Genomic DNA, 23733 nt, shown 5'->3' on the forward strand with positions numbered 1-23733 from the left:
ACCTTTGTATCAGTATATTATTAATATTAAACCTAATTTTAATAAAATCTTACAATAAACAGATCCATCTGATCCCAGTCAGCTTTGACCAGATAAGATTTTCATGAATCTTTTATAACCTCTTACAATTTTATTTTTTCTTTCTCCAACTTTTTAGTTTTAGCTATATCATGTAAATTTTGAAACAATCTTTAAATAACCTCTAAACTAGACAAAACTACTTTTCCTTTAGCAAAACTCACACCCTCCTCTCTTTTTTATAACTTTCTTCACCAAAAACACATCCTACTTTCCTTGTATACTTTGCATACAGAAGTGTTTCCCATGTATCTAGTACTTTTAATTACATATATTAACTACAATTTTAACTCTTAGTAATTCTAATTTCAAGTGAAAAACCTAGGAAGTAAGTAGTAGTTAACTGGTTAACTACTTAAGTAGTTAAGTAGTAGTTAACGTATTTGTAGACAAATCATTTCATGGTTTCGTAGAAAGATATTTCTATAAAATATAAATGGTACCTACTTTTTTATTAACAGATCTAAATATTATTAACAGATCTAAATATATTTAGCTTTTCTATACCATGTAAAAACAAAATACCAAATTATGTAAACTAAACTAAAACATATCTAATAATTAATGTTTTTGTATCTTAATGTATGCAGAAATGACTCAAACATTTTATGATTATCTATTACTTTATTAAACCTAACATGACTTTAAAACTTTAAACTACTGAAAAGAATTTTGAAACTGCAACACAGATACCCTTCCTAATGTCTTCCTCAGTCATACTGAGTCCCAACTACCCACGTGGCACCCAAGTATGATTATGAAGGGGCAGGGCCTATCTGGGTCCTGATTTTACACACCCATAATGGAGCCCCAGGACAGAGGACAGAACTGTGAAGATAATGTCTGACTCTTCCCACCATAGCCAGGAGACACAGCCAGGCCAGAGGGAGTACCACATATGTCTGCAGTCCTCACTTGTTAGAGCCCAGAATCTGATGAGTCTAATACATAAGCTCACAGACAAGTCAAATAAGCACCAAATATATCACAGAAGCAACAGTTTTAGGAGCTTCAGACATCTAGTAGAGAAAGCCTAAACCTTTCTGACCAGCAGACCCAGGCAAAAATGTCTGATTATGTTTAAAACTGACAAGTCTGAAGACATTCTAATGTTATTTTACCAACAATTAAAAAGCTAATTTTATTTCTCAAAGATTACTAAAGTCACATTAACTTGAAAAATATTTGGGATTATTAAGCTATGAGCATTGATTTGTCATTTTGGTACCATGTAAACAATATACAAACAGATCTGTACACATGTATACATAAAAATACAAACATAAGTGAAGATTTCATAGCTTTGATTTAAAAATTCTAGCCATGAGACAGGTAAAACTCTCTATTTTAAAAGGGCATTGGATTCAAAGTTCATAAATAGAACAAGTTCAAGTTTATTGTATATGTCTGAAACCCTTACCAAGTTTTAAATAACAAGTAGCAAATTTATATTTCAAGCACAGAGAAAGAATTTAAGCTTTCCAAAAGGCCAATTCAATTTTACATTATTTTTGGCAAAAATCATGTTAACAGAATCCAAAAGAGTAAAACAGAAAGGCCTTTCTTCTACAAAAAAAAAATAATATATTTTATATATATATTTACATATATATTTTTATATATACTTATATATAACATATATTATATATTTTTGTATATATTTATATATAATATATAATATATTTTTATATATACTTATATATAATTATATTTTTTTATATATACTTATATATAATATATATATTTTTATATATACTATATATAATATATATTATATATTTTTATATATACTTATATATAATATATATTATATATTTTATATATACTTATATATAATATATATTATATATTTTATATATACTTATATATAATATATATTATATATTTTATATATACTTATATATAATATATATTATATATTTTATATATACTTATATATAATATATATTATATATTTTTATATATACTTATATATAATATATTATATATTTTTATATATACTTATATACAATATATATTATATATTTTTATATATACTTATATATAATATATATTATATATGACATTCAGGCCAGCTATATATATACAGCTGTGTGTATATATACATATATACACATTCAGGCCAGCTATGTATATATATAGCTGGCCTGAATGTCAGCTTTTAATTAGGCTAATTTCTGGCTATAGACCTCTTTCAAAGAAAAAAAAATTTTCAAATTTCTTAACAGATTTTAGCTGGAATAAACAGCCAGTATTCCTGGCTTTTGACTTTTTTTTTGTTTTTAACCAAAGGTACCTTTCCAAGTGACTCACCAAAACCAATAAGCCTTAAGAAAAATTTTTATGACTTGACCAAGAATGCACAAGGCATCTCCAAAGAGGTGCAAAGCAAGCCCTCACAAGATCCAGAACCACCCCAAAGACAGTTTAAATAATGAAAGTCTTGGTAGCCACAAATAAGGTGCAAATGCACATTTTGCTTGACTGTACTCTCTAGGGTTTCAGCTAACCACAGACAGAAGAAGACAGGAAATCAAAAGCTGTTCATGGAAGGGAAAAGGATCAGTAACAAATGGGTACCCTAAAGGGTCAAGAGTCATATTAATATTGTAATAATTGAAAATATTCAAATTCTTATAAATGTTTCTCTCCTGAGCTAAAGATATTAACCAAAGAAAGGAATTTTTTGTTGTTCTAAAGAATTTTAACTCTGTTTTAGATCTTATCTCAGCTGGAATGCTGCTTGGCTAATTCCCTGCATGTTAACATTTCAAACACATAAGATTTATCTCTCCAAGGGACTGTGAACTCCAGCTGGGCATTAAAGGGTATCATCAGTGCCATTCATTAGTCGTGGTTTTGAAAAAAAAAAATTGTTAGATCTGTATATTTATAATCTCAGTAGTTTCATTCTCATTTTGTAGTTGCACTGTTTGCTCCTTTTGTTCCAAATTTAAATACATTTCTCTCTTTTAGACTATTAATTTTCCAGTTACCCATTTTATTGCCCTAAGTAGTTGCTAGGTTCTTCTAAAGGGATGACACTTAACGTGAAATATGTAGAAAAAATATATAACTCAAAAGTCCAGAACTGAAATCAAACCAAGGAAGAAGGATATAGGTAAAAGCCAGTTAAGACAAGATGGCCTGTCCCGGCGCCGCGGCTCATGCCTGCAATCCCAGCACTTTGGGAGGCCAAGGCAGGTGGATCACTTGAGGCCAGTGAGACTAGCCTGGCCAACATGATGAGATCCTGTCTCTACTAAAAATACAAAAATTAGCTGGGTGTGGTAGCAGGCACGTGTAATCCCGGCTGCGTGGGAGGCTGAGGCAGAAGAATCGCTCGAGCCCGAGAGGCGGAGGTTGCAGTGAGCCGAGATCACACTACTGCACTCCAGCCTGGGTGACAGAGCGAGACAGTCTCAAAAAAAAAGACAAGATGGCCTGAAAAGCACCTTCACCAAAGACTTATGTAAATGTAAGCCAATGGTAAGTTTCTAGTGACTCCGCACTCCCTCTCCAGGTACAGTGAGGTAAAGACCCTTACAAATGAAGATTTCTTTTGTAGATGTAAATTTCTTTTATAAACAGCCAACTAAATGACAGAAAGCTGTATTTTGGATACTGATTTTGTTGAATGGGTGGTCTTTTTATGTTCACTTTTGTTAGCTTAAAATTACTGAGTTCAGCTGGGAAAGCCCATTAAGGAAAAGGGCAAAAAAAGCATAATCTATGTGTGAACTCTGCATGGATAGCTCTGATAAAGAAGCAAGCCTGAAGGGTTACCCCTAGGTTAAAGACCTCTTCTAAAAAAGGAGGGTTTGAAAGAACAGCTCAAATAAAATGTACACCTTCAACCAAAGAGTGGTTTGGTTGAATAATCACTGAATAATAGGTCCAGATTATTAGTAGGACTTTTGTCCAATTATTTATCTTGGAATTGGAAGAACATGAGAGGTTCATAGTTGGCCAGGTGCCAAGTCCAGGAATGGTTAAGGGTGGCTTACTGTGAATCCTGCTCACAATGCCAGAAATGTCAACCTAAAGGGAAAAAACTGAGGCATAGTTAATAAAGATAATTTGTTTGGGCCAGGGTTGAGGACTGCAGCCTAGGACACACTTCCAAGTGGCCTTGGGGAGGGCTCCAGAGAACAGAAGAGAGGCTCATATTTTTAGAGAAAAAAAGGATGAATCAGGAAAGGGATTGATTGCAAAAAGTTATTCATCAGAAATTCTTGTTGGTTTACAGAAATAGCATTGGTTATTTATTGTCTATACATTGTTGAACTATAGTGTATATGGCATTTTATGACTACTTGGGATCGGTTAGTCTAGAGCTTCCATAGCATGTGGCTTCAAGAGGTAATAATTTAGCTCAAGGGGGAGTGAGATATGACTACTGTACATTTAAAATGCCTCTCTGGGCCTGATAATTTAAAGGGGCTCGAATTCCATAGAGCAAAAGTTTTTTTTGTTTTGTTTTGTTTTTCATAACCCTCATGTTTAGTTAACATTGCTGACATTCATGAATCAAAAAACCCAAACCACAAAAAACCAAGCCATTTTTATCACTTCTGCTACCTAGCATGTTGGACAGTCATGTTATGTTTAAATTGCCTTCAGATGGTTTCAGGAACTTCTCCCATATGTATGTTATTGAACCACTCCAGAAAATCTTAAATCCCTTTGGTAGAGGAAGAGATGATTATATGGGAAATACTTAGTGTCTGCCACAGATTTATACAGAAAAAAATCTTTGTTTTTAGTTTCTGGTCTTTGTTGTTACTTTGTTGGTAGTAAAAAATGAGTTGTTGTTGTTGTTGTTGTTGTTGTTTTAATTGGCCAGGCTTTAGGCCTTATCCTGTGAAGGACAACTTGAAGATGAGATAGAGCATAAAATTCAAGCTATTTCTGGAGATTGATACAGATTCGTTAGCTGGACAATTAAACTTTTTACTTGTCTTGCAAGTCTTCAACTTAGATTTGTCATATTTGGTTATCATAATCAAATGGAAATAGTAGTTTTTGCCCCATCTTGCTGAGCTTTTAGATTTTGAGATCATTTGTAACATACTCTAAAATTCAGTGATTATTTTTTTTTTGCTGGGGGGCAGGCACATTTAATTACAGAAAGCCATTTGCCATGAAATCTTTTTTTCTAAAAACTACCTAGTGTTAAAAAAAAATCTGATCATCATTACGTTGCTAGCAAGATAAACTAGCAATAATTATATGTGGTATCAGCTAATATGAAAAAAATTATCTGTAAAATGCATCTGGGACACTTTTCGTTTGCTATTCTTAATTTGCAGTTTTAGGAATTGTCTCATGGTGGTTGAATGTGATCAGCATTTTCTTCTCTTACAAGCTTGGGAGTCTTATTAGTGAAAGATTTGGCAAAAGTTAGAAGAAAATGTCAGGCATTTGGGTCTTCTCAAGGAATGAGTTTTTTCAGTATGTAACCAATTTTTTTGGATACGCAAAGATTTAACCCAAGTAGTACACTGTACAAGGGTACCTTTAAAGCTCAGCATTCTTTCTTGTGTAAAAACTCATAAAAATTTTATGGAAATTTGTGGGTATCAATTTTTCTTCGATTTAAAATTAAAATATCTTTTGAGTACCTTGGGAAATAGTATATTCTTACAAAATAGATGACCTATTTATTCAGTTGAGTGTCCTTGTGAAAATTGACATTGCTTTACTGACACTAATAAGCTACATGCAGTTGAGCAAGCCCAGAAGCCAACTTTGGAATATTTTGAGATGTTTACCATTTTTAGTACAAAGTAATTTTAGAATCTTGGATACCAGCTCACTGAAGTGTTACGGTAATATCATACCCATATCATTTCTGTTACTTATATTTGTTATTGTTTAAAAAGTAGCCAAAAATGGCCAGGCACGGTGGCTCACATCTGTAATCCCATTACTTTCGGAGGCCAAGGCAGGAGGATTGCTTGAGACCAAGGAGTTCAAGGCCGGTGGGCCATGTAGCAAGACCTCATCTCTATTGAAATATATATATTTTAAAGTAGCCAGAAACATGTACTTACTTTACTGCCAAGGATATGGCTATAAAGTCTTGAGATCTTTAATAAATAACTTGAATGTCTGAATGACTTGGAAACAAGTTCTGAATTAGCTTACTGATTTCATGTGTCTGGTGCTATTTAGCTAAATCCACCCTCCTCAAAATGTAGAAATTGTTAAGGGACAGTTTCTTGTTGAGATAATTTCTGTCTTAGCATCATTTTGTGGTTAGAATGTAGTAAACCTACTCAAATAAGCTCAATGAAGAATTAAATCTGTTTTATGAATAGGTCTTTAAAAACCCAATTGCAGAACTACAAACCAGGCCTCCTTCTCCCTTTTGTGGGTGGGGGTCAGATTCTCCTAGAAGAGAGGGCAAACTAGGTATGATTAGTATACCTGCTAGAAAGAACAATGAAGTGGCCAGGGCAAACAAAGTTGTCTCTTGGCTGTAATAATTTTTTTCTGGACTCATGGGCAACTAAAGAAACATGCTAATTATACTGATGCTTAAAGGATTTGCCCTCTACTTTATTACAGAGGATCTGTGGGAGTAGAACTGTAACCTCTTCTTTATAAGAGAGTAGTACAGAAAAGGGAGAAGGAGAAAGAAGAATCTTAAATATAAAGGGGAATCATCTGGAAAGAGCTCAGATTAATTTTTATAAAATTGTGTAAGATTTTATAAGATGATATATATTTATAAGATTATAACATCTTCCTGGAAGCCTCATTTTTAAAATGCTTATGGTAGTGACATTTAATTATACGTGAATTTAACTTTTGAATATCCAGCTGTACATGTCTTGACAGATAAAATGACAGTTTCAATAGTACAGACAATTCTGCCCATCCTAGGAAGCTTATGCCCTTGCAGATGAGAATCTGCTGTTCTCTCTTAGTTTGTACGTGTCTCCCGTCAGGTGAGCATGTCATATATAGTGTAAATACTTTAAATAAAATCATGGCCCTGAATGTTATTGTACTAAATGTTACATTATGATTTAAGGAGATTTTCGGGGTAATTTTGACTATGTCAGTTTTGTGGATTAATTGGAAGAGTGGAATTTTGTGCACTCTGGGCTCGAGTCTAAAGTTAGTGTGTAAAGCCAGTCAGAATCACCCTTGAAAGTTCCTCAACTCGTAAAAGCCAATATGAAATCTTTTGTGTACATATACACTCTTGAGCATTAATTCTTACACACATTTAAATTGGAGAATGACTAAGCTAGACTGAAAGGCAAAAGGAAAGTATACAGGTGTTGTATATTCATTCAGCTTTAAACATGGTATAGGTAGGGAATTCTAAAATGTTCCCTCTTGCCTGCCAGCTTTACTTCATTTTGTTTTAATAATAAACTCTAGAATCTTAATTCTTACTAATCGTGTATTTGTGAGAATTTCAGGAGCTTGTTAGCCTCACCTTTCTGTGAGGTAGCTTCTGAAATCAGTTGGTTAAATTCTAAGGTTAGCCATTAAGTAGGTTTATGATAAAACTTTGTTTTATTGTAGTTTTCATTATTTCCCTTTTCTTTTGCTTTGGTATTTTAGTAACATCACTTTTAAGATGTTACTCATCTATATTAAAGGAGGCAAAGGAAGAGATTCGGTATCAAGTCCTTCATTCAACTAAAGTAGAAAGAGAGGGAAGTAGTATGCCCCTCTAGGCTGGTGGTTGCTGTAGGAATCAATGTAAAAACCCCTTTAAGAGGATAAAAATGGGACAGTTAACTGGAAACTTACCAATGAGACATTCTCTTTCTAGAGCTTTTTCTTTTCTAGCATGTTCCCCCCAGTTTTAAGAAGATAACCCACACTCTTACCTGTTTCTTCAGTATATAATCTCAATTGTGAGATTACAAAATAATTTCTCTTTAATAATATGCCCAGGTAAGAATGGGAGTAAAATTCTGGTTTTATTTGGTGCTAGTGTCAGCAGTGACTGAAACATAGGCTGTCTCAATCTGGGCCCTGCAGTACATGCTCAGACCTGGGCTGGCTTACTCTTCATATGGCTCTACTACCTTAGTATAGAGGAGGAACCGTAAAGTCCAAGATTGGGCACTTCATTCACACCACTTAGTAGGCAGTCTCCTAAGGAAGGAAGAAAAGCGTATGTCCTGAGAGACATAAATGGCTAGTCAGCCATAGTTTTTTGGGGGGAAAGGAGGAAGGGGAGATTACCCTAGGATGCACCCTATATTTCACATATTGTTTCTACTACTTTTGGTTAAACTGTAGACAAGTCTGTTGTTGGAATAGGCCTTCTTAGTGCAGGACATAGTGGTATTTCTATATTAATTACTTAAAATATAGTTGAAAAATGAACTTTGAGAATACCTAGAACTGAAATAGATGCATTTGCATGGTGCCAGCTGAGATCTGATCTAAAGGCCAGTTGAGGGCTAATAAGGAGTGAGGTTAAATTTAAGCTTATTGCTCTTTTAGGAAAATGATGTGAGTTAGGGTTGAGGCCAAGAAATTCTTACTATATTCTGAAAGTAGTGAGACTTCATTCGTTAGAGCTAACCTCATAGTGCTCACTATGAGCACTCACTTTAAAGGTTATTATCTACCTATTGAAGAAGCAGTTACTCAGCGGATCCTGTAACATGTGGTTCTGCCACTTTGTCCATAACTGATTAGACCAGGGCAAGCCTCTGGCCCAAGGCTAATGGCTTATGAAGTGGCCTGGTATGAAAACTGCATAAACAGCAATAAAAAGATTAATCATCTTTCTCTTTCTCTTTCTCTCCTGTAAACTACTCCTTGAAAGGAGAAAGACAGGCAATTCATAATGGGAATTTAAAATAACAGTTTGTTCACTTGTTCATTGGCCCATTCAACACTTTTTTGAATGTCTGTTGTTAGCCAGATACTACTCAAGGCACTGGTGATTTATTCATGAACAGAACAAAATTCATGCTTTCATGGAACTTGGGTTTGAGTGGGACAGATAATAACCATGTACTAGAATGTTAGCAACGGTAAGTGATATGAAGAAAAATGAAGCGGGTTGAGGGGAGAGAGTGTGCTTAAAGGGGAATTTAGATAGGCTAGTCAAGTAAGGCATCTCTGAGGACCTGTATTAAGACATTTATTATACGGAATTAGTTCATGTGGGTATGGAGGTTCATAGGTCCCAAGATCTGCAGCTTGCAAGCTGAAGACCCTGGAGAGCTGATGGTATAGCACCAGTTTGAGTCCAAAGGCCTGAGAACCAGAACACCAAATGTAGTTTCAGTCCAAAGGCCAGTAGGCTCAAGATCTAGGAAGAGCTGATGTTTCAGTTTGAGTCTAAAGGCAGGAAAACACCAATGTCCAAGCTCAAGGTAGGCAGAAAGAGTTCCCACTTATTCAGCCTTTTTGTTTTATTCAGGCCTTCTACTGATTGGATGAGGCCCACCCACATCACAGAGGACAGTCAGCTTTGCTCAGTCTGTTTATTTATATAAATGTTAAAGTTATCCAAAACACTCTCACAGAAACACCCAGAATAATGTTTGACCAAATATATGGGCACCCTGTGTCCTAGGCAAGTTGATACATAAAATTAACTGTCATAGATAGGTCTATTGGTAGCCACAGAACCAGGTTAAGTAAAAATAGATAGGCTCTAAGTTACCTCAATGACTTATTGTCAGGATTGCCTGATGATTAGAGCTGTCTTAAATTCTGAACCTTGTTGTATTACCTGAATTATTTTCCAGGGTCTTTAGAGTCTGGCTATATGGTTGCATTGAACTTATTCTTTTCTCCTTAAGTATGTTTTATGTAACTAGTTTAACCTGTGTGTTTCTACGTTCAGGCTTGACAGCCTAGCCATTTTATGGACGGGGGTGGGGGTCAGCCTGATATATAAAGATATCACAGAAATAAACCTTGAGTCATAAAAACCTAATATAGCCCCCCCACCTTTACCAATAAAGAGAAACACTGGTAAAGACACATGAAACTATTTATTAAGTAATTTGTTACTTTAAAAAGATTTACATTTTGGTTAACTTTTTTAGCAGTTGTTTGTTCTAACTCTGTCAAGAGCCTAAGTGTTTTGGAAATCTGAAAATGTAGGAGATGCAGCCATTGTCCTCAGAAAGACCATAGTCTGATAATAAAATCTGCATAAGTAAATATACAGCAAAGTAGTTTAGATGAGAATTTAGGTTAGAGCTGGTTTGAATGGAAAAGGCTTATGAAGATCACATTTAAGCTAGTCTTAGACAAAATTTGGATAGATACAAAAGAGTGTTAAAAATATTTCATGAAAAGGAAAGGGAAATGAACAAATGAGATGCATCAGAGTTTGGGGGATGGTAGTTTAGCTATGTTGACATGGTTGTAGTCTTCTTGCTGTAGGAGTAGTGACAGGTGAGATTTGAAAGTTAAAGCCGAACCTCAGTATTTCCATGCTTTTGGTTGCACATTAATTCTTTTGAGCCTCAGATTATTCCATCTATTAACTGGGATAATAATGCCAATATTTGTTCATATGTTTTAATGAGTTACATCTAAATTCTATAACAAGAGTTCCTTTGTTTTTAATCTCAGAAGCCTTCTAAGTAGGGAAATGAGTCATCAGAAACCATGCCATTTCTTTCTCACACGTACTCTTGCTGTTCAAGCTTCATGATGAAGAGATCAGTATATCAAATGTATCCTCCATAAATCTCACCAATATCCTTAATGCCCTTATCTTGGTGAATGTGGAAAAACTCAAAGTGCTTTTTTTCTGTTCTCTCAACACAACAATCACAGAAGACTTACGTGATCAAATGTTGCGTAGGAGGAGTTCCCCACACACCAAGCAAGTGATCAGTTTTGCAGCAGATACCTGCTAAGTGTCTTCCAATTCCATTCTGACACTAGTTACCTGGAGATAGCATGAGATCCCACAGGTTGAGGGCCCAGTCCCCTCCCACCGCTGCCAGAAACCAGTCTCAAGTCTGGAACTTCTGACTGACTGGCTCCAAGTTGAGGTTCCCATGCCCCTCTCTTTGCGTTAGATTAATTCGCTAGAGCAGCTTTACAAAACTGAGGGAAACACCTTTACCAGTTTATTATAAAGGATATTACAAAGGATGCAGATAATGAGTTGCATAGGATAAGGTATGAGGGAAGGGACACAGAGCATCCAGACCTTCCCAGGGCACGCCATCTTCCAGAATCCTCCACGTGTTCAGCTATCCAAAAGTTCCCTGAACCCTGTCCTCTTGAGCCTTTCATGGAGATTTATTGGATAGGCATGGTTGACAACCATGTGGAAATGGGATTGGACAAAAAGGGTATAATCTAATACTAACAGGCCGAGTGGAGAAACCCACAAGCCTGTCTGTCCACATTCTTCTTAGCCTTTCTGTGCAGCATTCCTTTCTCAAGGGTGTGGGACAGGACCACTTCTGAAATGAGAGTCTTATGACCTGCAGTCAGAAAGGCAGGGGAAGATTAGACTCTTGCCTTGAGCTGGTGAAAGGATGGGAAAATCAGAGAGAGAGAGATTCTGTTTTCTGAGGCCTGAAGCACCCCAAAATCATAACAAAAGTCTGTAACAAGGTGTATGAGAGTTAAGAGCCAGGAGCTGTGAATGAAAACCTATATATATGTTCCCTATATATACAATACATAGAATTATATATATGTTATTATTATCTAATATGTAATAGATATATAATATCACACTTGGAAATTATATATATATAGATATATAAAATCACACTTTCTGTCTCAGTCTTTTGATGGTACTTTTTTTTATGGCAGTGACACACTAATATCTCCATCCGTATGGCCACACATGTGCCCTGGATCCCATTCTTGTCTTCCTTTTTGGAAATAATATGCTATCTGAGAAACCAATTTTCTTTCTCATTCACCCATTCTCACTCTTCCCCTCTTTATTGGATCGTTTTTGTTAGCATATAAACATGTTCAGGTTGTCTCTATGTTATATGTGTTATACTATGCTATATCATATATAATATATAATCTAATTATCCTCCCTTGACCATTTACTCCTCTTTATCTATTTCATCTTTGGTCTTCTATTCTCTAAAGAAGTAGCTATATCCAGTTTCCTTATAAATTTCCCAGTTACACGTCAGCTCATTTTAATCTAGCTTCTACTGCGTTCGCTGTACTCAAATGGCTTATTTGACACCTCTGTAACAATCAGTGCTATTAGCCGTTTTGTTCTTTAAAACACTCTCTTCCTTTGGCTTCTCCAGTATGTTCTCCTTGTTTTCTGTCTAGGTCTCTGGCTACATCTTCTGTGGCTTCCTTGTCAGCTTATCTTTCTCCAATCGCTCATTAAATGTGGTTGTTACAAAGCTGAATCTTAGGTCTCTTTTTACTTAACGACTACTCTTGAACAACTTGTCTCTCGTTGCTTCAGTAACAATGACAACTCCTACATTTATCTTTCACCCAGACTACTCATCTGAGGTCCAGTTCTATATCTAGATACCAAATTGATATTTCCATTTGAATGTCTTAAAGTTATCTCAGACTCAACAGGTTTAAGACTTACAACTTCTCTTCCTCCATATTCTCTTTATCTTCAAGATTTTTTTTTTGGACTCATTGTAGTATAGTTTTGAAGGACTCAAATTCTCTGCCCCTTACATTGTAACCATAGTCAATTAATCATTCTAAGATTCAGTTTCAAAATATGTAAGATGGAAAAACTGTAGTACCTTTCCTAACATAAGGAAACATCAGACAAAATGTGAATATGGGATGTAATACCACGGACTAGATTTACCCTCTAGCTGTAAACAAATAGAAAACCCTCCTAGGGTTGTTTTCAGTATTAAAGTGTCTGCTTTATTGTTGAATATGGATATGAAGTTGTCGGATAAAGCTTAAAATGATGCTTAAATGCTTATATTATAAAAAGCAGTTCTCAAATCAGTACTTTTAAGATTGCATTTTAAGAAACTAAAAGAAAGAATAGCTCCAAAACAAGCAATGAGAAGAAAATAAAGATAAAATAGGAAGCATTGAAATATAAAAGTGTAAAACATTAGAGAAAAGTAAGAGAAATTAAAATCTTGTTTTTTTGAAAAGATCACTAATAGTGATAAAATTCCAGCCAGACTGATTAGAAAAAAGAAGACACAAATGAGATTAATAGGAATGAAAGAGGAGAGATGAGTATAGATTCTGTAGACATTAAATTGGACAACTTAGATTATTAAATGAGCAATTTCCTTGAAAAACACAAACTAAGAAAGCCTGTTTAAGAAGAAATAGTTGCCAAACAGCCCTATGTTTATAAGAGAATGTAGATTTATAATTAAAACATTCCCTCAAAAAGAAAACAACTCATTATAGAAGACTTCACTGAGATAGTCTATGAACCATTTAAAGATGAATATCATTTCCATACACTCTTTTGAAAATAAAAGAAGAGGGAACACTTCTCAACTCATTTTATGTCAGCATTACTCTAATATGAAAGAAAAGTACAGTCCAGTATTCCTTATAAAAATAGATGGAAAAATCTTCAATGAAGTTTTAGCCAGCTGAATCAATATATAAAAAGGATAATATTTTATGACCAAGCGGGATTTATTCCATGAATGCAAGGGTGGTTTAACATTTGAAAATCAATCAGTGTAATTCGCCATATGAACCAACTAAGAAAGAAAACTATATGATTATTTCAGTATATTCAGAAAAGTCATTTAACAGAATTAATACCCATTAATGATAAAAACTCTCAAACTAGGATTTAAAGGGAACTTTCTCAACCTGTCTGTTAAAGGACAACTAGTAAAATCCTATTATATATATCATGCTTAGTGATGAAAGACTGAATGCTTTCTCTCTAAGATCATGAACAGGCACCACTTCTATTCGGCATTGTATGGAAATTATAGTTAGGGCAGTGGAGCAAGAAAAAGAATTCAAAGGCATTCAAATTGGAAATGAAATAAATTGCTTGTGTATACAGAAAATCCCAATACACAAAAAAAGCCTACTAAGACAAATAAGTGAGCCTATTACAAAGTCATTATACAAAAATTAATTGCATTTCTACATACTAGTAATGGGTAATTGGAAATTTAAATACAAACAAATTAAAATAAAAATATTAGCATTCAAAATCTTAATGCTTATGGAGAAGTTAAACAAAATTATGTAAAGCCTGTATATTAGAAATTATACAGGCCTATGGAAACAAGTGTCATGTCCATGAATCAAAAAACTCAAAATTACTATAATACCATTTCTCCCCAAATTGATGCATACCATAAATGCAATTCCAGTCAGTATCTTTGCAGGCTTTTTTTGTAAAAATTGACAAGCTTAATTCTGATATTTATATAAAAATACAAAGGACCTAGAATAGCTGACAATTTTAAAAAAGAACAAAGTTTAATGACTTAAATTGCCTGATTTTCACACTTACTAGAAAGCTACATTACTCAAGACAGTGTGGTATTGGCCGAAGGATAAACATATTATTAATGGTATAGAAAATAGTTCAGAAATAGGCCTAGACACATATATTTATCTGATTTTCAGCAAAACTGCTAAGGCAATTCAGTGGAGGAAACTGGTAATCTTTTTAACAAATGATTTTTGGACAATTGGACATCTGAATGCAAAACAATGAATCTTAACCTTTAAGTGGGCAATGATTTCTTAGACATACAGAACCAAACTATGAAAGAAAAAATAAACCAGTTGTACATCATCCAAATTAAAAACTTCTGATCTTCAAAAGTCACTGTTAACACAATTCCTATCAAAATCTTAGCATTATTTTTTGTAGACATGGACAAATTTATTCTAAAATGTATATAGAATTATGAAGTAACTGGAAACAATTTTGAGTAAGAAGAATAGAGCTGAAAAAAATCACACCACTTGATTCTAAGACTTAACATACAGCATTATATTCAGGACACTGGTATTGATCAAAAGATAGATCAGTGAAACAGAATTAAAAGTCCAGAAGTAGACCCGTACAAGTAGGGCCAACTGAAGTTTGACAAAGATGCAAAAGCAATTCAGTGGGGAGAAATGACGCTTTTTGCAACAAATGGTATTAGAATAATTAGATAATAACCAAAGAAATAAACTTTGACTTAAAACTCTTATACAACAGCGATCATAGATCTAAATGTAAAGTGTGAACTATAAAACTTTTATAAGGAAACGAAAGAGAAAATCTTTTTGATCTAGGGCCAGGTAAACATTTCTTGTACCAAATCCATAAAGGAGAAAAAAATAATAACTTGGGCTTCATCAAAATTAAAAACTTTTACTCTGTGGAAGACACTGTTAAGAGCATAAGAAGGCAAGCCACAGACTGGAAGAAAATACTTGGAAGTTGCATGTCTGATAAAGAATGTGTATCCAGAATATATTTTAAAAGTCTCTAAACTCAACAGTAGGAAATAAGACAATCCAATTAGAAAATGAATAAAACACTGAATAGACACTTCACCAAAGAGTATATAGATGACAAAGAAGCACATGAAAAGATGCTCAACATGATTAGCTCCTAGGAAAATGCAAATTTAAAGCCATGATGAGATATGACACACGTACTAGAATGGCTAAAATAAAAAGTACTGGCAAAACCAAGAATTGGTAAGAATGTAGAGGAACTAGATCTTTCACACATTGCTGGTGGAAGTGCAAAATGATACAGCACTCTGGAAAACAGTTTGCCGGTTTCTTATAAAATTAAACATGGAGTTACTATATCTTACTCCTGAATATTTACCCTAAAGAATTGAAAACTTATATTCACACAAAAATGTGTACACAAAGCCTTATAACAGCTTTGTCATAGCCAGCCAAGAGGTGAATAGATAACAAATTGTCATACATTCATACAATGAATAATATTCAGTAAGAAAAAGAGCAAGCTATTGATATACCAACACCTTGGAGAATCTTAAGGGCATTATACTGAGTGAAATAGCTATTCAGTTCTTTTCCCTGTTATAAAAATACGGCTGTCTTCTTATGAGTTTTAAGACTATACATTCTAGTTACACATCCTTTGTCAGATATTTTGCAACTGTTTTTTCCCAGTCTGTGGCTTGCCTTTCCATTTTCTTAACAGTGTCTTTTTATTTTGAAATAATTTTAGACTCACATAGAAGTTACAAAATATTACAGTTTCTGGGTACCTTTCACCCAGCAACAACATTTGACAAACCATAGTACAACTATCAAAATGAGGAAACTAACACTGGTATAAAACTATTAACCAAACTAGAAACTTTCCTCAGATTTCAAAAGATTTAAAAGATTACTTATGGTAATTTTAATTTGTATAACTTTTTTTTTTTTGAGACAGTCTCACTCTGTTGCCCAGGATAGCATGCAGTGGTGCTATCATAGCTCACTGCAGCCTCTGACTCCTGGGCTGAAGTGATCCTTCTGCCTCAGCCTCCCAAATAGCTAGGACTATAGGTGTGCACTACTACCGTGGCAGATTTTTTTTTTTTTTTTTTTTTTTACATTTTTTATAGAGATGGGGTCTCTCTATGTTGCCTAGGCTGGTCTCGAACTTCTGGGCTCAAGGAGTCCTTCTGTCTTGGCCTTCCAAAGTGCCAGGATTATAGATACGAGCCACTACTACTAACCTATAACTTTTTAAATGAAAAAATTATAGTGACAAAGAACAGATTAGTAGTTGCCGCGGGTAGACTTGGGAGGAGTATGTGATTATAAAGGGATGGCATGAAGATGTTTCTTTGAGGTGATGGAATAGTTCAGTATTCTTTTTTTCTTTTTTTGAGACAGAGTCTTGTTCTGTCACCCAGGCTGGAGTGCAGTGGTACGATCTCGGCTCACTGCAACCTTCGTCTCCATGGTTCAAGCGATTCTCCTGCCTCAGCCTCCCAAGTAGCTGGGACTACAGGCATATGCCACCACACCCAGCTAATTTTTGTGTTTTTAATAGAGACAGGGTTTTACCCTGTTAGCCAGGCTGGTATTGAACTCCTGACCTCAAGTGATCTGCCCTCCTCAGCCTCCCAAAGTGCTAGGATTACAGGAGTGAGCCACTGTACCAGGCCGGAATAGTTCAGTATTCTGATTGTAGTGGAGGTTATACTAATATAAAGTATGTGATAAATTTATGTAGAACTATACACACACAGGGCATGTAAAAAACTGGTAAAATCTGAGGAAAGTTTCTAGTTTGGTTAATAGTTTTATACCAGTGTTAGTTTCCTCATTTTGATAGTTGTACTATGGTTTGTCAGATGTTGTTGCTGAGTTAAAGGTACCCAGAAACTGTAGTATTTTTGTAACTTCTATGTGAGTCTAAAATTATTTCAAAATAAAAAGACACTGTTAAGAAAATGGAAAGGCAAGCCACAGACTGGGAAAAAATAGTTGCAAAACATCTGACAAAGGATGTGTATCTAGAATGTATAGTCTTAAAACTCATAAGAAGACAGCCGTATTTTTACAATAGGGAAAAGAACTGAATAGCTGTTTCACCAAAAATAATTACATAAATGACATATAAGCCCATGAAAAGGTGCTCACCTTCATTAGTTATTAGGAAATGTAAATGTAAACCACCATGAAATACCACTGTACATCCACTAGTATAGATAAAATTAAATGGCAATCCGAAGAATGTGGAACAACTGAAACTCTCACATGTTGCTGGTGCAAATGAAAAATGATATGGCCTCTTTGCAAGACAGTTTGACAGTTTCTTAAAAAACATGGGGCTCAGCAATTCCACTCCTAGATAATTAACCCAAGATGAATGAAGAAAAAGGGAAATTCATACTAGCATCATTTATAATAACCCTAAAACTGTAAACAGTTGAAATGTCCAAGTGGTACATCCACACAATGAAATTTATTCCCTAGTAAAAGGACTCCAGCATGGATGAATCTCAAAATCATTAGAGCAAATGAAAGACGCCAAACAAAAATTACATGCTGTGTGATTTCATTTATATGCAGATCTAGAAAAGGCGCAATACAATTCAGTGGTTGCTAGGAGTTGGGGGGCAAGGGGTAGAGAGTGGAGACTGACCATATAGGGAATGTATTGAAGTAATGGGAATGTTTTATATCATGATTTTCCTGATGATGGTTATGTAATTGTATACATTAATCGAAACTCATCAAATTGTACAGTTGGTACAATTTTTGGGTCCTTTGCATTTGCTTTGTTTTTTTCTGCCTAGAAAGCTCTCTCCTCTCCCTGTCTGGTTGACTCATATTCAGTGTTCAGATCTTGCTTAAACGTCATGTTGTCAGGAGTATCTGTTCCTGAGCCCAGACTGGCATAGGCTTCTTTGACATCCTGCCGCTTTCCTTCATTGTCCCTACCACAGCTGTAGTTTCAGTCAGGCAGGTAGCCATCAGCTTAAGGTCTCTTTTTCTGTCTTGGCTGCAACACTGTGAGGAGCCAGATGCTGATTACCATCTTGTTAACAGTACATAGCATGGTGCTTAAATCAGGTTTGAATATTGCATGACTGAGTATAAGTGAGTTACAGAGTTGTGTGTCTTCTGTTCTTGTAAGTGGCAGCTGTGGCTTCTGCCAAGGGTACTACTAGCTGGGGCTGCCTGCTTAACCTTGGAGCCCATCTGCCTGCCTCTGCCCTGCTCCTGGGGAGTTGTGACTATCCATGCTCATCTGCCTGCCATAGCCTTTCTTCAGACTTCTTGTCACCGTGAATCCCACTCCTGTGGCTGGGCCACCCTGTTCTGAGAACAGAAAGGAGCATTTCCTTGCTGTTATTCTTTTAGCAGAAAAGGAAACCTGCCCTACTGCATCCATGTTCCTGGATCTACTCAAGCTTTTTCTTTTTTTCCAACAAGTGGAGAAACTCTGAAACACAGTGTTTTGTTACCTACTTTGGTAACAATATGTCAACTCCTGTGAAGCACCACAGAGTACCCCTTTGTCTCCTGATTATCTTAATCTTTTTGAGAGAGACATACGACTCCTCCAAGTAAGGTTAGGAATCCTAATCTGCAGGTAGTTTGAATGCTTGGGTGGAAGGTTTAACCTTCCCGAAGGTGAAAACACCATCAACTTTGTGCTCAGCCTCTGCTCATATTTGCAGATTATCAGAGATCATTATTACTGTCTCCATGTCCCCTGCTGACCCAGTTTCCAGGATAAATGTGTAGAATAATTAATAAAGGGCCTGACAGCCAACACTCCTCTTCCCCTCTTCCCACTTCTCTTCTTCCTTATTTCACTACTGTAGTAGGTAAGAGGGAATTCAGGTTATGGTAGGAAAATGATTAGGATGAGCAATCCCTATATGTGAGCATTGTGTGAACATAGCTCAGTGTTTTAAATCATTACCAAAGCTCCTTTCTTTATTACGGGCTGTCCACTGAGGAAGAATTTATGAGTCTTGTCATTTCAGACAGTCTTCTCTAGACTAGTTCAGTTAGTGATTTTAGAAATGTTTCTCTGGACCTTTTAAAATGTATCCAAGTCTAATTCCTCATTTGTTTCTAGTTTATTTGTCCTCGCTTTTACAGCTTACATAGTTTGGAGTTTCCTGTTTAGTTTTGTTTGTTTATTTTTAACTCCTTTAGGCCTAAGACTCTTCATTGTTTCTCTTTCATCTGAGTCATTATAATAGTCTCTCAAATGTTCATATTCCACTCTTGCTCCCCCTTTCTCCTGCAGTACAATCTACATGTTGCAGCCAAGGATCAGGTCAAGGCATTCTCATGCTCTCCAGTGGCTCACCTTCTTTCCTAGTTTGTGATCTGGCCCCAGGACATGCAGAGTGCCTAGTAGGCAATTAATATTTGCTGAATTGATTCTTTGTATTGTAAGTCATATCAGGATTTTTTGGGGGTTAGCATTATTTTAAAACCACAAAAAACACTAACTTTAGACCTAATTGGTTTCATGATTTATTGAGGAGGTGAGGAATAGGTTAAAGCTGCTTTGCATACATTTTGGAATAGTCTCTTTTGTCTAGTAAGGATAGATAATAAGTTTGTTAATAACCAGTTTTCACATGGGCAGAAAAAGACTGTCTTGATTTTTAATCCTACAAGTAGTAAAGGAATGGTAGTCAGAAGTTGAATCATACTTTTAATGCCTCAGGCAGGATAGAATAGTATGTTTTGTTTTGTATCCTAATATGCTAACTGCTTCTCTCTCTCTCCTTTCTGTTTTGCTTCTCATCCTTTCACCCATTACAGTCTCAGTATGTGTGTTACACCAGGAGGTTGCCTTGGCAGGTCAGAGGATCTGTCACAGTGAAGGCACTGTGGTACCCTCTGTTTTTTAGGCAAGGGTGACACATGCTAGTCAACTTATTTCCATTTGTTGTTCCCTCCACTTGGCACTAAATGAGACTGTTAACCATTTTTGAATGAAAGTTTATAAATTTCTTACAAAAATTAAGGTTTTTATTCTCTATAATAAGCACATGAGAAAGACTGGTTTTAAATTTTATTTTAAACTGTGGAGTGATGTAAAAACATGTTTAATTTTAATTATTTGCTTTCTTTTGTTCGTCTTGTAGTAAGTTATTAATGTATTAATACTGGTAACTTCTAGATTGGAGGAATAATTTATCCTAATGTTTCTTTTAAAAAAAAAACTTACCAGTCGTTCATATGGCATATGCTAATCAAGGCTCTGTGGTATTTTTTTTTCTTACGTTTTTTAATGAAGCAGCTCTTTTCATGATCTAGCAGTCTGTGTTACTATCAGTAAGTAAACAGTAAGGACTCAAATTTTAAGATTAAAACAAGTTCATTTTGTTAACATCACGTTTTGTTGCATCTTGCAGCTTCTTGGTGAATTTTTGGATGAAGCCATTAAATTAATTGCTTGCCATCATGAGCAGAAGCAAGCGTGACAACAATTTTTATAGTGTAGAGATTGGAGATTCTACATTCACAGTCCTGAAACGATATCAGAATTTAAAACCTATAGGCTCAGGAGCTCAAGGAATAGTATGGTAAGTGTTTACTTCCAAAAATTAGGCAAAGAATCGTTAACTGCTACCTTTTCTCCTCTCGTAATTTAGATACCTTGGCAAACATTTAATTTGCCTCGAAAAATTAAATTAAAACTAAAAATTAAATGAAAAGTGTTCCACAGTAAATTGTTTGCTTCAGGGATCAATGGTCCTTTCTTTATTATTATTATTAAAGGTTGAGTATCCCTTATCTGAAATGCTTAGGACCAGAAGTGTCAGATTTTGGAATATTTGCATTGGTTGAGCATTCCAAATTCAAATCAGAAATACTTCGGTGAACATTTCCTTTGAGCATCATGTCAGTGCCCCCAAAATTTGGATTCTCGAGCATTTTAGATTTCATATTTTCAGATTTGGGATAATAACCTGTGTTATTCATAAGATACAACTCTATAAACTAGCACTGCCATCTGTAAGTATAAACTATGATTAAATACTTGGGCATAGCCATTGAAGACAAATATCTCTATCAGCAAAGAATAAGTGGCATGCTTGTTAATTTCATGTATACATGTATTCCCATAGATAATTGTTTAATAAGAAGCTTCACTTAATCAACACTTTCACACTATAATGAAGCCCTAGAATTTCAGAAATCTTATTCTATACTGGAGAATGAAGTAAGCTAATATCTCACTGTGTGTGTTTCAAAATTCATCCATATGTTTAAAATTGATTTATTAGCTAATTTCTACAAAAGCCTCAGGCTATATCAGCGTAATTCTTTATAATCTGAAATGCAGATCACTCTTTGGAATAGTTCTGATACTGATTGCAGATCACTAAATTAACATAATAATAAACTAGTGTTTTGGGGAATTATAAGCCTCACTCAAGAATAATTATATTTTTATTACCTCTTCTTGAAACAAATTTCAGAATCTATTCTAAACAAAATGTAAATTGTTAAGTATTTATAATCCAGTATTTCTCCTACGTTCTAGAAAAACTGTTTTACGTGTGCACAGGGAGTCATGCATAGGATTGGTATTTGCAGCACCATTTATAATAGCAAAAATTGGAAATAGCATCAAATCTATCAACAAGAATAAAAAATTGTGATACGGTCATGCTATGAAATACTATATAACATTTTAAACGAACTGGAGCCATATGTGTCAACAAGGATAACCTCAGAAATGTAGTGCTGGGCTTCAAAGCAAGATGTAGAATATATATACATCATTGTACCATTTACGTGTAGCTTAAAATATGCAAAGCAGTACCATATATTTATGGATTATATATATGTAGAAAAGATTAAAACATGCATAAATACCAAACTTAAGATGTTGTTTATCTCTGAGAAAATAGAGAAAAGAAAGGAGGCTTGACCTATAATATTATATTTCTTTCTAAAAAATTCAGAGCAAGCCGGGCGCGGTGGCTCACGCCTGTAATCCCCGCACTTTGGGAGGCCGAGGTGGGTGGATCATGAGGTCAGGAGTTCAAGACCAGCCTGGCCAACATGGTGAAACCCTGTCTGTACTCAAAATACAAAAATTAGCTGGGCATGGTGGCACATGCCTGTAATCCCAGCTACTTGGGAGGCGGAGGCAGGAGAATAGCTTGAACCCGGGAGGCGGAGGTTGTGGTGAGCTGAGATGGCGTCACTGCACTCCAGCCTGGGTGATAGAGTGAGACTCCGTCTAAAAAAAAAAAAAACAAATCGGAGCAATTATGGTAACGTATTAAGATTTAAATTTGCATAATAGAGTGGCATTTATTATCTTTCCTGCATTCTTGAAGTAATTTACAATATCAAAAATTATAGAAGTTGGAGTCATTTTGTAAGCCGTTTTGACTGGCCTGTTCTCATTGTAACCAACCACATTTAACCAACCATAAATTAAATTTAAAGAAAATAATATTATATAGTCAGTATTAGGATTCTGAAAGCCAGCTCTCTGTTCAGGTTTTTTTTGGGTTTTTTTGTTTTGTTTTGTTTTGTTTTGTTTTTTGAGACAGAGTCTCACTCTGTCGCTCAGGCTAGAGTGCAGTGGCGTGATCTCGGCTCACTGCAAGCTCCGCCTCCTGGGTTCATGCCATTCTCCCGCCTCAGCCTCCGGAGTAGCTGGGACTACAGGCGCCCGCCACCATGCCCGGCTAATTTGTGTGTGTGTGTGTGTGTGTGTATTTTTAGTAGAGACGGAGTTTCACCATGTCAGCCGGGATGGTCTCGATCTCCTGACCTCGTGATCTACCCGCCTCGGCCTCCCAAAGTGCTGGGATTACAGGCGTGAGCCACTGCGCCTGGCCCTTCTGTATTTAATTTATTGTGTCCAAAAGGACAGAAGTAATGTGTTTATATAGAATTATTCAGCAAATCTTTTGAGTAGAATTTATATGCTTTTTTTTTTTTTTGAGGGAGTCTACCAGGCTGGAGTGCAGTGGTGTGATCTTGGCTCACTGCAACCTCCGCCTCCCAGGTTCAAGTGATTCCCTTGCCTTAGCTTCCCAAGTAGCTGGGACTACAGGTGTGCACCATCACACCCAGCTAATTTTTTTGTATTTTAGTAGAGGCGGAGTTTCACCGTGTTGGCCAGGATGCTCTCGATCCACCTCGTGATCCACCCACCTTGACCTCCCTAAGTGCTAGGATTACAGGCGTAAGCCACTGCACCCAGCCTCGTATGCATTTTTTATCCTACCTTTTCTTGAT

At 35.5% G+C, this 23733-nt stretch overlaps 1 protein-coding gene across 45 annotated transcripts in view; it reads left to right on the forward strand.

Annotated features, from left to right (window-relative positions):
- The window catches only part of MAPK8 (mitogen-activated protein kinase 8), a 129510-nt gene that overhangs the window by 73892 nt on the left and 31885 nt on the right, over window positions 1-23733 (forward strand). For 44 of the 45 annotated variants that reach the window (XM_024253793.3, XM_009245372.3, XM_002820703.4 and 41 more), the window contains one exon: window positions 20880-21050. In XM_024253793.3, coding sequence (XP_024109561.1) covers window positions 20929-21050 — 122 coding nt within the window. In that variant the 5' untranslated portion in view covers window positions 20880-20928. Of the gene's footprint in view, window positions 1-18194; window positions 19905-20879; window positions 21051-23733 lie in introns of those variants that run through there. The other variant, XM_054522294.2, reaches the window with a different exon arrangement.

Source organism: Pongo abelii, chromosome 8 (assembly GCF_028885655.2).
Source record: "Pongo abelii isolate AG06213 chromosome 8, NHGRI_mPonAbe1-v2.0_pri, whole genome shotgun sequence".
Classification (NCBI taxonomy): domain Eukaryota; kingdom Metazoa; phylum Chordata; class Mammalia; order Primates; family Hominidae; genus Pongo; species Pongo abelii.